Raw genomic sequence first — 16,424 nt, forward strand, 5'->3', positions numbered from 1 at the left:
TAACTTAATTTTTCACTAAGGGACCAAAATGATTGATGGTGGACAATTTCAGGGACTACTTCTATTGATTTCAAATCTCAATGACTAAAGTGAGGAATTAGACAAATCTTAGGGATCATTTTGGTTAAAAAGCCTAACAGTATTAGGCCGTAATACTAGTTGAAATTCAAAAAATTAAGAATTGAAATGATACTTTCTCTTTGAACTCAACTCAATGTTTTTTAAGTTCAAAACCTCTTCATGCTTGTTTGTCGGTAATTGAAATGATATTAAAGAAAGTTGAGGTTCTTTAAAATCAATTAGCGATATGGGAAGTAGGCCAATTTATTTAAGTTCATACAAAGTTTTTCTTTTTTCCGATGTGGGAATGGTCTGTAATCGCATTAAAAATTAAGAATTAAGTTTCATTTACAGGTTACTCATGTGTTTATTTACTATGTGATAAAAGAAAATATAAGTGAGAGATACAATTAGAAAATGTCACACGTTTTTTGTTCTTTAAAACCACCTCTAAAGGAGATGTTAAATTTTAAATTTGAAGGCTTATGTGGCAATTTGAACATTTTTCAAATATTTTTCTCCAATCAATCTGTCAAATTTAAACTATTATTTACTTTTCATAATTGTAATAATTGTTATTAAAACAAAATAATAATAGTTAAATGATGAAAAGCAATCACTAAAGAATAGATTTGAAGCTGCAATTAAATTGGACAACAACTCCCTTTATTGTCATTCCATGTCATGCCACATTGAAATTTACATTCAGGTAGAAAATACTAATGCTGTTTTTCTTTTACAACTATTACTAATGGGAACTTTTTTACTATTCTTTGAAGATGATCTAAACTCCTCAAGAAAAATTAAATAATATATCTGTTACATTTCAAAATAATAAAACATATGTTAAAATATTATGGAGCAAATTAAAAAATATTATTCATAATTAAGCGCTAATGAGCAATGACAGTAAGGTCTCGTGCTACAAGTTGTATAAAAGTCAAACTCAACTGTCAAAGTCTGCTAGCGGAGTTGGTGCCGTCAGGCCATTTATTACGAAATGCGGAGGAGCTTTCGGTTCCTCCATTTTCCTGCTTTTGGATGAGACCAAAAGAGCTTTCAGCGTTGATTATTTCACAACCAATTGGGTGGGGCCATGTGGATGGAGATGCGGCTTCTCGAAGCAGAGAAAAGGACATATCGAATCCGAGGCCCAATCAATTTTTTACAATGTAAGAGGCCCAATCTGAAGAAGCCTGTTTCAAGAGCCATAATGGTGAAGCTTGTATTTGGTTTTTTCAAGCCCACAACAAAAATGTTTGTGTTTCTTTTTGTTCCAATTGGTGGGCCTTTGGCATGTATGAAAAGACGCATGAATGCATGAAAATTTTGAAGTTTCGATACAAACTTCAAAATGTTTTTGGCATTGTATTATACTTATTTAACATGATTTTTAGTCTTTTAGTGCTAAAATGTATGATTTAATATTATATTAGTCCATCCGCATGCACTCACGCGTATGCGAGATGTTTGTTTTCTTCAATAATGAACGTTGAGCGTCTCTAAAAATATGTTTTGTTAGTTGATACATTAATTTGTAAATGATTGTGTTTTTTGTTTTTAGTAAAACAATGAACATGATTTTTATTGTAATAAATTCAAGATATAACGAACAACTTTAATATTAAACACTCTACAAAAATAAATTTATACTCAAAAGGAAATAATGAAATATGAGATTCACTCTTTCCCTAGGAATACATTGAAGTAATACATAAATTTGAACTTACTTTCAAGTGGACTCATGATGTTGCATCTTCAGTGCAACTTACTTGTATTGGTTTTCTCTTCTTCACGAACCAATGATGTAAAACATTGTTGTTATTGTTGTTGTTTTTTAAATTTATTGACTTGCAGTTGCAATATATGAAGAACCAATTTTAACAGGAGCATGTTATCGCATTTCTTCATAGAAAAACCAACACAAAGTAAACGGATCCCATAAAGAAAAAGAGCCAAGTTGGAACGTGTCGATACACTGGTTCAATATCTAATTCATAATATTTTCAGCTTCAAACTTCATAACCGTGCAAGCGAAGAAAACTGCAAGTAACACAATCGAACCACAATCATTTAACTTTTTGATGGAAAGAATATATACATCAGTACTCTCGCATCCCAAACCCAAATAAATAAGCCAATAGAAAGCAAACCTAATAATCTCGCATAAAAAAACTGAAACTAGACAAATATGAATGTTTAATCCTAGTTAGAACATTTTTAATGAAAAGATGCAAGTTTGAAAATTTAAGATCACATGTATGTTTTTTTTCTGTTTTTGACAGATATAAATGTGAATCGTTCTAATTCAATTTAGAGATGTAGATTTGAGATCTTATTTATTTATTCTTTTTAATAAGCAAAGTAAGCCTTAAAATTTACATTTTTATCTATATTTTCTTGTCATGAGCATTTTACATCCTTTCAAAACTTATTTGTTTGAAAACTTTTCCAACCAATAATAAATGTAAATTATCAATTTCAAGGCATTTGCATACTAATTTTTTTTTGGGTATAAGTGGCGTCCTACCACATGTGGTGGCAGTGTGTTCTTTGATTTAAAGTTGATTAACATTATATTTATCACAATGATGACTTACGACTTGTAACTGATGAATTGCATGTTGGTGGTCAGGTTTTTTTTTTCAACCAACTGTCATGACTTTAAACCCTCATTTTCTCCATCAGTATAAATTGATTTGTGTAGAATATCACTTGTAATGAGTTACAAATGAGAGAACTGGGCGGCAATAACGATATATAAAGCAGCTGCACAATGGCACCGACCGGTTCGACCTGTGGCCCACGGTGTGCGAGAGGAATACAGAGAGCTTAAACCCTAGCATTATAGCATTTCCTGATTCGCACGACACAGCCTTTTCATCAACGTGTGAACCACCTTCTCCTCCTCTTCTCTTTTCACCCAAAAAAGCTACGAACCCTAGAAACTTCAATTAAAGTAAGGGTGTGTTATACACACACCTATTTTTACTTCTCACACACCTCTTGTTAATTTCTCGCCGTTGATCTTCTTCAATTCATTCGATCCAACGATCGAAAATTTAAAAAGGTATGTGAGAAAGTAAACAGAGGTGTATAGATATTACATCCCTTAAAAGTATTGTACATGACCAATGGGGTTTCCAACTTTTAACTATAAAACCTGCCACTCCTTTTATATTTGTTCTATCATGCATGCCAAAACGAAAGGAAAGTGAGACTCTCTCCACTTTCTCAATCACAAATATTCTCCTTTTGCCATCCCCTTCTGCTGGTTTTGGTCGGTGAACATTCTCTTTGCTTGAACTAAAAACATAGGACCTTTTGCCATCCCCTTCTGCTGGTTCTGGTTGGTGAACATTCTCTTTGCTTGAACTAAAAACGTAGGACCATCTACCTCTCCTACTTTGTCCTCTATTTTGCACTTTCTATGAAATTAAAGTGTCTATTATTATAAAACAAATCTTAATTTGTCAGGTGAAGACATATTTTTCTTTCTTTAATCTACTAATTAATTCCGGTTCTGTTCTACTAGATAAGTATATATATACATTTTTGAAAGGTGGAGACTTTGGCCGCCCTTGGTATAATATAATCTGAAACTTTGGTGTTACTACTACTAGCTTATTGTCTTTTTACATGGAAGACAACCCCATTATCCAGATCGATCATTCATTAACTTTGGGCTTTAGATTCCATCACCTTCCAATCATGAACTAAATTAAAATACAAGGTTAAGGATTAAGAATGTTATCCATATTCCTAACAAAATACATTACTTTTCCTCATCCAGCTTATTTATAATGGAAAAGTTAGCAATTTGGTGCATCTTGTGTTTAGGGTAATTTCGGTACTTTATGTTAGGGTTTTTTTGGTAAAATAAGAATTATGATTACTCAATAAAAAAAAATTAAAAAAAATCTTTTCCAGACGAAATAATTTGGTCTGGCAAATAAGGTTTTGTCGCCCAAAGTTATGTATGACAGAACTTTGTTGGGCAAAATTTGTTGCATAAGGTTTTGCTCAACTAAAATAAAAAACTGTCGCACAAATGTAGTTTGTCGGATGAAATACCGAAGAGATTTTTGTTGAGCAAAGTGTGTTAACCAACTTTGCTCGACGAGCCAAACTTGTTCAACCAAATAATTTCATAGGGCAAAATTGTATTTTACGGAAAAAAATGAAACATATATTTATCGGGCAAGCAATATAGAGAATTTTTTTAATTTTTTTTAATTAAAACACATGCTTGACGACTTTGTGACAGCCCGTCCCAGAAACATTTTTAACGTACGTGTGAAAAGACGAAATTGCCCCTAGTTTGATTTCTTTACGTTCATTTGTTGTTTTTGAGTTTGGGTGGCATGTTTGGAGCCACACACTCACTCCCATACTCCACACCTTTCTGTCCCTTTCCCTGTGATCCTCCCGAGCCCCATTTCCCTTCCCTTTCACCATATACGTACGGACACACACCCAAAACCCATCAAACACCCACAGATCGAGGAAACCAAGGCCATATTCAAGCTTGTGAGGCTCGTGGGAGTCCAACTGTACCATTTTCAGGTAAGAACACTACTGTTTTCACGTTGAAACCATAACGTCCGATTTCGAACACTGTTCATGTGCACGTGATTTTTCACGTTTTAGGGAGATTGAAGCTTGTAGGAAGCTTGGTGAGGTCCCAAGGAGGCTCGGAGTAGTTCGTTTGAAGGAATTGGACGTCGGGATCACTGTATTCGAAGTTGGCCGGAGTTGAGTTGTTTTGACAGGTGAGATTTCGTGGTTTTTAACCCTTGAAAGTAGTATAATTATGTTCCTCTAGTCCTAAGCTTCAATTTGGTACCAAGTTTGTCAAATTTGGGTGAAAAACGAAGGAGATATCGAAGTTTGAAAATTTTTCCAGTTTTCCGGCGCCGGAGGCTCGCCGGAGAAGGAGACGGAATATTCCGTCAAGTCTGAAGGAATATTCCTGACGCCGTTGACGGAATCCGTTAGAACTGACAGAATATTCCCTACGGCGTCAGTTGACGCCGTCAGCGTGCTAGGCACATGCCTGCGCGTGGCCGTGCCTTGGCCGACGCGTGGGGGCGCGTGCGGCGGTGAAAATTTTTTCTAAAAATTTGGGTGTGATCCTGAGGTTGAGTAGAGCACGATGGTATATTCATTTGCCCAATTTGAGCAATGTATGAGAAGTTATTACGAAAGGTTGGTTATGTGCTTTAAAATTAACGTTTTTGTAGTTGTTTCGCATATAGGTGATACGTATCCTGAGGACGAGCGTGGTCACTCGAGGCAGGGGGGCTACGACCCTTCTACATACCAGTAAGTGGGCTTTTATTTTTCCGTATATACCTATATACTTATATTTTCCCAGAAATAGATTTGAATTGTTATTTGCCATATGCCATGCATTATATTATCGTTGTTTGTGCACCGTTAGTCGCATTATTAGTTGCATACATATACATATGCATATTGGGTGCTGTGGACGCACAGGTAAGTGTCAGGTAAGTGTTATTCATGTTTATATTCAGTAGCGATTCGAGATGCTTAGAAAGCTCATAACCTGCACCCCCGGTGTTAGTGCTCCCGCCCAGAGTAGGGCACAGTCCTTCACGTGATGTTCACCTCCCGCACCACACGCTCAACTTGGATCCAAGTTAGGTGCACAATCCTGTCGTACAGACCACATTAGGTGGTTCCGACTCGTAGGTGACCCGCGATTATTCGCACAGCCTTCACGTGATCGTAGCACTAGAGCGTTTATATGTTTTACACCCAGGCCTGTAGTACAGACCACTTTAGGTGGTTCCGACTCGTGGGCAGGTTTAGTATGGATATTGAGATTTGAGCTCTATATGCAGCCGTACAGGTCACGTTAGGTGACTCCGGCTGCCAGACTATATGTTATTGATATGATTTATACCTGAGCACTTGCATTTCATTATGAGGTTTCGACATGGCATATTCTTGAGCATGATTGGCATATCTATATACATACGTACATATGTTCATTTTCTGGGAAGTATACAGGTTTTACGGCGAGGGGTTAGAACTTATTTATTAAATGGTTTTCGAAAAGCTTTGTTTTTGCCCACTCATGCTTTTGTTTTACGCCCCTCCAGGTTCTAGTTGTCTAGCAGGTTCGGTGGTTTCCCAGAGGGCTTTCCCAGCATTTCTGACAGACAATCACCAGCGTAGGGTCACCTTCGGGTGTACTGTTGTCGTATCATTTTTTCTTTTGGACTGCTGTAGGCTTATGTTCTGAACTTGTGTTTCACTTACGCTAGCACTTGTTTTTATTACTTTATGTTGCTAGTTTTTATTTATTCGTACTATTTGTATTACTATTTTATTAGCTTCCGCACCGTGCACATGGTTACGTCACCTTCGCGTGGCGGCCAGCACGCCCCGATCTCGGTCGGGGTGTGTCAACTTAATTCGTCGGCCAAACTGTTTAAATTTTATTTTCAAATAATATAGATAATATTTAATTTTTATTATATTAATCTCAAAAGATATTATAATATAAAAAAATATTTAATTATATTAAAATTGAAATGTTCGTACAATTATATTAAAACTGAAAGACAAATTTATTCTTGGTGGCGTAATGTCTCTAAGTAAATGTCTAACTGCTTCGATTTGAAGACGTCCATCTGTATAGAATTATAAGTTCTGAAAATAATCGCAGATCTAGTCAATGTCACTCGTCCATCTTATCCACAAAATCCGGGAGAGGGGTGGGGGGATGGATCAAAACATCTTCATGAGCTTCATAAGTCATATAGTGCTTGCGCACCATGTGCATCCACCCTCTGAATCGTTGTGTCCACACCGACACCCTCCGCCCTCCTCCACGCCCATTCACTTAAAATATCATGTAATTATTAATATTAATTACGCGACAATTACATAATAAAGAGTAAACTACCGATTTCCTCCTTGAATTTTCACCTAATTTTCGATTGATCCCCTAAACTTTTAAATTGGAAAATCAAGGACTTAAACCGATTTTTTTGGCCGATTTCCCCCTACGACTAGTTTTCCATAGATTCCATCCAAATTAACGTTAACTCTTATAACGTGCACACCACGTGACTCTCCTTTGAGAACAAAAAAGTCACTTCGATCGGTAGACCTTCAGACACAAAACCTATAGAATCACACAGATTCGCACAAGTCAACATTTTAGAAAGCTAGGGTTTTCAATTATTTTAAAGAACGAAGTGACCAAACTATCCTCACCTGTTGTGCACATGTTTTCATTTAACAGGAATTTGGATGAAATGAATGAAAAACTAACAACAGGGGGAAATTGGCCAAAAAAATTAGTTTAAATCCTTACTTTTTTAATTTAAAAGTTTGGGGGTAAATCGAAAGTTAAGTGAAAGTTTAGGAGGGAGATCGATAGTTTACTCTAAAAAAATGGCTTATATGTTTTCACCATGATACATATTTTTCCATAGCACCAAGAAAATGGAAATAGAAAGTCATGATTTGATCGGAAACTTTCTGTTCAATTTTTTTTGGTAATTACCGGAAAACATGTAAGATGGTGATCGATTGCAAATGGAAAGGAAAACAAAATCGAAATGGGGGACGATTTATTACCATGTGGACTGCATGCTCTCGCTATATATATGTGGTTGAACCAATGCAAAAAATAAGGTTTGACTAAACCAAGCAGATCTTGCATACAATTTGGCCCGGCAATTAATTCTTGAAAAAATATTGTATGTTAACCAGCAAGATTATGTGCCTGTCAGATGTGATGTTACAAATGTGTATTACTAAAATGCGTTTTAGGTTTAGGGTTTATCATTTAAGATTTGAAAATTTATTTGTCTTATAAATATGAATGAAATTATTAAATTGATAATATATCATCAAGTCACTTGTTATAATGGTCAATCTTACAAATTGATTTTTCAAATTCTATAAAGAGAAATTTTATTTGAACTCATACAACATTTTTCTACGATCAGTTTAAATTTTAAATAGAAAATGTCTTTTTACCATATTGCATTATTACCACAAAGTACAAGATGAACTTAACAATAAAACAAAATTGTATCGACAAAACCCAAACCCCATTTATCAAACTCTTACCATTTATCAAACTCTTAAGACGCTCTCATAGAGAAAATGAGCTATTTTTTACGGATAGATAGTGATTTTGAAGTTTTGAATCCTCTAACTAAGATATGTATCGATTTATGCAACTTTTTTTTATTTTTAATTACAAGTTAATCAACTTTAACTTCTCCGTAAAGACATTGAACAGAACTACTAGTCATCTTCACTGTCATCACGACAGCTAGGAAACAAGACATGTCTGGGCAACAACAATGGACTTATCAATACCACGGGTGAGTGAGTGAGTCCTCACTGACCTGAGCAATTTCGATCACCTACATTAACCGTCTTCCTTACCTTTAAAGTTTTTCTATATCTACATGTGGGGTTTTTTTTTTGTGTTTGTAGGTTCTTCACTACCTCCCTGGCCGATCGGTTTTAGCTTTCTTTGCTTGTGGCTACACTTTAATTACCATACCTAATTGACGAGGAGGTGAATTCTTCTTATCAGCTGATTTCTGTTCCTGGATTATAGGAACTGAAGGTGCTTCCTTAAGCTCTTGCACAATGCTAGACTTCCCTGTCACCGCAGCCTGGAAACTTGAAAAAAAGCCAAATTCAATAAGTTAATAGCATGGGTGTAAAAATAAATTTATATATTGAATTGAGTTTGTGATGGTAGTTTAGGTAATAAATTTGGAGTGCTACTAGACCCACCTCAATGTCTTATTTTTCCACCCACATGATAATCCCACCCATCATAGCAAATTAAAAAAGTAAAATGTTATTTCCCCACCCATCATTATGCCCAAAATAACCATAATATTTTTTTTTAAATAACTCTAATATATCTTTAAATAATATTATAAATAAATAAAAATAGAAAAAAAAAGAAAGAAAATGCAAGACCTAAGATCTAGACATTCATCATCTATTTCACACCTAACGCCGCCCTGCAGAGACGCCAGATCCCCAAACCACTTTTCTTCCTCCTTTTTTGTCAAAACCGCAGATCTCACACCCAATTCTCTTTTTTCTCCATTGCAGTTTCTCGCCTTTATCTAGCACACACCCATTCCTTTCTCCAACCTTTCCTTTGATTCTAACCCAACCTCTTTCCACCAAAGATATCACACCCCACCCACCATTATTTATTTATTTATTTATTATTTTAAACTATTTTTTGTTTTTTCAAAATTTTAGTACTAAATTAAATAGGGGTTTAAGAGTCTTCTTTTAAAATGATAAATATGTTATTAACATTTTCATTAAACTTGGGGAAATAAGACACCGGGATGGGAATATCACCACTCTAAATTTGGGTTAAAAAGGATATTGATATTTTAATTAAAAATAATATGGGTGTATAGTGAGTAAGCTGGGTGTAGAGAGCGGTTATATGGGTTCAAATAAAATTTCCCTTCTATAAATTTGGGTAGTAATATTACTCAAAAGTTTAAATCAAGTATCAATATGGCAAACACAAAATGAGCCTTAAGCAGTTCACCTCTTTGTCAATGGTCTTTCTTGCATTGGCCAACTTCCTTTCGGGCCAAGCTCATGGAGCGCCCCCGCGCGGGGGGGGGGAGGGAAGGAGGAACCTGTGCGCAGGAGCTGACTATGCGGCATGATATGATTTTTACTGCCTGCCAAAATAGAGTTAAAAATACCAAAAAAAAAAAAAAAAAAAACTTTCAAGAGAACAAAGTCGTTTTCCACATGAATTGATATATGAACGTACAATTATGTTTAAAATCAATTTATAATTAAGTATGATCGATACAAAATTTAGAAAAGATTGAAATTGTGAAATAAAATAAAGATTTCGAGAAAGTAAATAAATAAATTAAGTCAGCAAGAAATTGAATCAAAGAAAGTACACAAAACACACCGTTTAGGAATTCAAGAGTAAAAGGCACTAGAATTTAGTCGTCATCATTAACAATTCTATGTAGTTCTATCAATTACATTTGAGCTAACATAGACAAACTTTGAAGGTTAGATTTTCCTAATGCATATTCTACTTGTGGCATCAAGCTAAAGTGTATATCCAACATGCAATCTGTCTGTGATATTCTGATCAAATTTAAACATGCAAGACTCATAAAGTTTTGTGAAAACCTTTCGAAAATCCATGAACCCTTAAGAGCGTGACATTCACCTTAAGTGAACTTACAATTATCAATCACAAGAATGATTCATCAATTTCAGGATAGCATTCCAACATAAACTGCATCCGATTACTTGTTTTGAAAAAAAAAAATATTATTAAGAAGAAAAGATAGAAAACACCCTTGTAGAATAAAGTTGTAAATTGACAAAGCTCCTAAACTGAATTGTCCTAGCGAAAACGGTCTATCCCTTTGGGCTCCAAACTCAACATAGAAATAGACTTAGAAATCCGAATCCTATCTAAAATAGGTTTCCCAAATAAATTCATATAACTAGAAAACACATTCTTATCTTAACTTGGGTAATTTGGTCAGCCAAAGAATCCACACGTTTTATGACCAAATCAGCACCAAATCAGGCATACGAGGTGGCGTTGAAAAGATAAAAACGTCTCCTACAATTTTGCAAAGGGAAGTTTCCTTAAAAAAACCGTCATCTTTAATTATGGGCCACAACGCCAAAAACGTGAATTTGGCAGCATTGCTCATCTTCCTTCATTTAATTGCTACGATAGAATGAATTAGAATTTTGGGCTGAGATTTTGAAACAATCATCGTCATTGACTTGCGAATCTATTCCAAATGGAATTACTCCAAAAATCCTTTGTTTAATCACTTTTTGCACAAAGTAGACTTACATGTTCTGTTTTAATCAAAATATAAAACAAAGTATCCAAATTCTCACAAAATAAAAATAAAGTATAACTCAGATTAGGGTAAAAAATATAGAATATAATATCGACTAATGACAGCTCAATCAATCAAAGATTAATGTTTTGTTGGCGTTAGACACGTGTTCACGTAGAAACCTTAAAAACTATTTGTGTTTCCTCTCTTTATTGGGTGATGGGCGATGAGTGTGAGTGAGAGAGAGACAGAGAATTTTGTAAGAAGCAAAGAACAGCGTGGGGAGGAAGAAGAAAAGAAACGAGAAGGAGAAAGAGAAGGCACATAGTCTTTTAATGAATTGGGAAGAACAGAGAGCAGCGCGGGGAAGGAAGAAGAAAAGAAAGGAGCAGGAGAAAGAGAAGGCACGAAGTCTAATAACACCGTTGAGCAAAAAAAGTGTCAGTGAGTTTTTTGTCAGGTATCGTGGACCTTTGCCCAACGGCTTAGTATACTTTGCCCGACGAACTATAAGCCGATGAAGTGAAAATTCGTCGAGCAAATGGTGACACAAGACACACCAATTTTTCCCCTTTGGCGCCAAAATATTGCCCAAAGAAATTTACTTTACATTGCGATTTTTTTTCATCGCGCAAAGTTTTTGACAAAAACCTAAACGTTGACCATGTTTGGTCGACTAAAGTTTTTTTTTTTGTCGGATAAAGTATCTTGACCCAATGAAAATTGATTTGTCGGGCAAACTTTCGTCAAGCAAATGGTAATTTCTGATAATGACTTTTCTATTATTTACTCTTTGTTTGATAAAAATATGGTTTTTATAAATACACTTTGCAATTTAGTTGGTGGGAAAGGAGTTTGGTCAAATGTAAATTTTTACGTTATGTAGCTGTCTTGGCAAATATGTAACATCTTTTATTCCTTTGAATGAAATAATACTCTGAATTTGTAATCAGTTTGTTCCTTGTTTTTTCGCGTATGTAGCCATCTTGAGGACAACTGCATGAAATGAAATTTTAGACTACAACTTAAGTAATTACCTGGAAGACTGATAATTTAGCCCTAAACCCTAATGCATCTATGCATATAGATGCATAGTATAATTAAAAGCCAGCTAGAGAGATAAAGGGTAGGAAAAGAATCCAAGTAAGGCTATTTTCGTAAAAGAGCCCTATACAAACTGTCTATAAATACTCATGCTTCAAGGAAACTCAGAAATAAAAATACCTCTCTTTGATCTAAGAAGACATAAAGCGTAAAATAAAGATGAAGAGAAGTAGAAATTCATCTACTCTCCTTTTTTTATTTTTAATTGTCTGTGTCACATTTTCTATAGTTTCAATTGACGCAAGAACTCATCACAACAAGAAGAGCAAACCACATAATGAACATCATAAAGGGAAGGGTGGCAGTCATAAATCACATTTGCCTGGCCCTGCTCCAGCCCCTCTTCCTTCCTCTGGTTCTCGAACAACTTTCCCCGTCCTGTCCTTCGGAGCCAAGGGTGATGGAGTCTCCGATGATTCAAAGGTAAAACAATAATGGAAAGTGTACACGTGTTTGCATAACTGCATTGTGTGTGTTTGTTTTGAAGAGTCAGGGAGAATAACATATTTTCTTATTATCTGGAGCTAATGCCACCTAATATGCAGGCACTCTTAGCAGCATGGAAAGCTGCCTGCAGGGTTAAAGGGGCAACTGTCGAAATCCCATCAGGATTCAAGTTCCTCGTCCACCCCGTAACACTTGAAGGCGCGTGTATGCCTGACCTTGTTCTTCAGGTTTATTAATTTTCTCTCTTCCTTTATCACTTTATCACCATATTCTTCTATATTACGAAATAATTAAATAAATGGAAAAATGTAAAAAGGACATGCTTTTCTGATTTTCTCCAAGTTAAAAATGTTAAATATGCAAACATAATTAATTTGTTAATTTGGAATTCCAACAGATAGATGGAACTCTCTTGGCTCCATCAAAAGCAGGTTCCTGGCCAGATTCCGGTTTGTTACAATGGATAAACTTAAAATACGTCCATAACTTCACCATCCAGGGCACTGGTAGTGTTGATGGCCAGGGCTTTGACTGGTGGAGCAAGTCCAACCACATCCCGAAATCGAAACCCACTGTAATTATTTTTTCTCTTGTTGTCTAATTATTTTCTTAATCATGATTTAATTAACTTGATGACATGCAAGCATTATAATTCCCTGCAAGCGCTTTCCATAATATTTCTTCATTGCATGCAGGCTTTAAGATTTTATTCAGGCTTTGACGTCACAGTTCGCGATATCAAAATCTTAAACAGTCCTCAGTGCCATCTAAAATTTGACAACTCTGCGTCGATCAAAGTTGACAACATTACCATAACTTCACCAGAGAATAGCCCAAACACTGACGGCATTCACTTGCAAAACACCAAAAATGTGGAAATTCAGCATTCTACTATTGGCTGTGGTAAGAATTAACAGTCAGGCCATAATATATACGTGATCATAAATTACTCCCTCCTTTCTTTTTGTCGTTTACATGAGAGTTATTACTGACATTCCAAAAAATCTATGAGCATTTCAAATTTATGAAACACAAGAGGAAAATTTGTACATATATATAAAAGAGTGCATTCATATTTTTGAAAGGTCAGTAGCAACACAATTTTTTTTTTCCTTAAAACCAGTCAGTTCCTAGTGCCTAGATCGTGCAGTGCACACTTGAAAGTATAGTTAGGTGGTACGAGGAAGAAAAATTTGAAAAATTTTCATGGTGGCTAAAAAAAGTATTTTAAATGGTAAACTGCCACTGAAGCCAGGAGGGAATGCAGAATTAGGGAAAAAATAGCGCAACTTACCGACTGGACTTTTTAAAATCTCTGGCTACTCTGCGGGACTGATCGAACTCCACTTTATAATATTATATACTTTTAAATTCGTGTGTTTGATTTCTACTTTTAATTTTAACAGGAGATGACTGTGTGTCCATACAAACAGGCTGCGATAATGTTCATGTTCATCATATTAAATGTGGCCCTGGCCATGGCATAAGGTATGTCGTATTGCATTGTCGATCACCAATTTTATTATTTAATATCAAATTTAAAAATTAATTATGATCCCTTTTCAATTTTAATTATTTTTAATTTTTGTAGTACGTCTGAGTTTTTTTGGAATTATTATTATCTTGGTGATGCATCAATTTATTATTTCTTTTTGTTCTTACAGTCTAGGAGGACTTGGAGGAAACCAAAGTACAGCATGTGTCTCAAACATTATTGTGAACGACATTTCATTCAACTACACTCAATTAGGAGTTAGGATCAAGACTTGGCCGGTATATAAATACATAATATATATATATATATATATATATATATATATATATATATATATATATATATATATATTAAACCTAATTATATGATCTTACTAGAATAGTTTCAATTAAACCATGTATTTTCTATGTTACGCAGATGAATTCGATTCAGCTAATTAAATCCTTGATTTTTACAGGGCGGACGGGGATCTGTGAAGAATGTATCATTTTCGAATATCGAGGTTTCCAATGTGGGCAAACCTATCGTGATAGACCAGAACTATTGTGACAAAAAATTAAAAAAAATTATGTGCAAGAAAAACCATAGAGGAGCTGTAGCAATCTCAGGTGTTAAATACGAACGGATTACCGGGAATTATACACAGCAGCCTATTCTTCTAAATTGTAGCAGTGACACTCCATGCACAGATGTGGACCTTATTGATATTCAGCTCAAGCCAATATCTGAGAAGCTGAGGTCATCACCTGGACGTGATTGGTGTCAAAACTCTTACGGGAAGACAAAAGCTCCATTGGTTCCTTCAAGCATAGACTACTGCTTGGGAAGAGATGGGAGTCCACTACTCAAGAATATAGCAAAGTCACACGAGAAGAATATTATGTGTTAGAAAAATTTATTGAATATTTTAGTGCATGGCTTCCTTGATAGCTTCCATTCTACAAAAATATATTTAGTGATTGAATGTGATGGTGTTAGCTTATGTGGTCTTTGTAATGTAATAGTTCAGTTTGTAAACTTTGTATTACGAATAAAAGCAAATAATGTGATACGTATTAGCATGGTCTTTCATTCATCTGCTAAAAATACAGGTTTTAAGATTAAATTTATGAATTGGATAATGCTTGTGTCCCTCCCATGATTAACGAACATTTATCATCCGAACATCATAATCAGAATTGTTCATTCTCTTTATATGCAAAAAATTATTCAATTTGGAGATCTTAATTATGCATAAAACAAATGGGCGGTTCATCATGAGAATGTCACTTGTTATCAAAATCGTTAATTGGTTTAACATGTATGAATGACTAAACGATCTACAAATTGAAGGATTTTTTACATATATGATATTTAGATGATGATAAAGAGTATAAACGGTTCCGAATATGATGTTTTGATGGTAAACGTTTGTTAATTGTAAGTGGGGGACAAGTAAGTCTCACCACGGGGAACACAAGCATTATCCTTATGAATTTTCTCTTAATCTCACAAAATTACAACAAAGGTTTGTGATGGTAAACTTGTAGTACTTTATTTTCTCCGCATTGGCGGAATTTATAGGAGAACCAAAGTACAATAAATATAATTAGAAAACAAATCTAAACAATAACCTAGAATACAAGTAAGATCAGTACTAAGAAATAAATCAAAACAAGTTTAACCCACAAAAACAAGAAAATCGAGACCTTAAAAGACTCAAAGACTCAAAGGTTTTGTATGAAATACCCTGGGTTGATTCTCTTTCGGTATAGTAAATATAACCTGATGTTGTCTCAATTATTTAAATTTGTGCTCACTTTAAATCATCTATTCTGATCACTCGTTATTTTACTAACAAAAGTGTCCATATTTTAAAACCCCGACCCGTTTGAGTGGGTCTGAGTTAGCTTTTGAGTTGGATGGATTGTAATGTTTAAACTCTAAGGTGTTTGTGAGGGAGTTTTGGTGGAGGTAGTGGAAGAGAAGGTGGGTGATCATACCGTCCAACGCAGGCTTTAGGGGGGCTCAACGCACGCGCATGGCCTAAGAAATTTTACATAAACAAATAAAGATGATGTGGTGCCTGTTTCTTTAGGGTAAATAATCATGCACGTACTGTCTGTCTACTCCTTTTTTTATGTCTTTGAATATTTGATCATTCCTTATTAGTATTGGTTAACTCAGTCCAAATCTGCAGAGCCCAGCCTGTGACAACGTCGTTCTTTTAACATCTTTTCACACACTCAACGCCACACATAACATTGTTAACTTTCTACAAATTTTCTTTAAAAATAAATGGGGTGTTTTGATATAGGCGCCTCGTTTTTTAATTTTTTAGATTAAACATACACTTATTTTGAAAATTTGATCTAACATTTTCCTAAAATTTTGGTTATTAATTTCTGTTTTTCACATAAGTTCAATTTTGTTTATAATTTTAGTTTTTCACGACTTCT

At 34.9% G+C, this 16,424-nt stretch overlaps 1 protein-coding gene across 1 annotated transcript; it reads left to right on the top strand.

Moving 5' to 3' along the window:
- The first annotated feature begins 12,151 nt into the window (after positions 1–12,151).
- LOC137733036 (Pectin lyase-like superfamily protein) lies at positions 12,152–15,057 on the top strand. The gene is made up of 7 exons (XM_068472262.2): positions 12,152–12,467; positions 12,590–12,718; positions 12,889–13,065; positions 13,187–13,394; positions 13,898–13,979; positions 14,156–14,264; positions 14,444–15,057. The coding sequence occupies exons 1-7, from the start codon at positions 12,204–12,206 to the stop codon at positions 14,873–14,875; spliced, it is 1,401 nt and encodes a 466-aa protein (XP_068328363.2). The 5' UTR covers positions 12,152–12,203; the 3' UTR covers positions 14,876–15,057.
- The last annotated feature ends 1,367 nt before the right edge of the window (positions 15,058–16,424 follow it).

Source organism: Pyrus communis, chromosome 16 (genome assembly GCF_041283825.1).
Source record: "Pyrus communis isolate YQ-2024b chromosome 16, ASM4128382v1, whole genome shotgun sequence".
Classification (NCBI taxonomy): Eukaryota; Viridiplantae; Streptophyta; class Magnoliopsida; order Rosales; family Rosaceae; genus Pyrus; species Pyrus communis.

Coding starts and splice junctions, on each gene's coding strand:
- LOC137733036 (XM_068472262.2), top strand. CDS start 12,204: ATGAAGAGAAGTAGAAATTCATCTACTCTCCTTTTTTTATTTTTAATT. Junction 13,066..13,186: donor TCCCGAAATCGAAACCCACT/GTAATTATTTTT, acceptor CATTGCATGCAG/GCTTTAAGATTTTATTCAGG. Junction 13,980..14,155: donor GGCCCTGGCCATGGCATAAG/GTATGTCGTATT, acceptor TTGTTCTTACAG/TCTAGGAGGACTTGGAGGAA.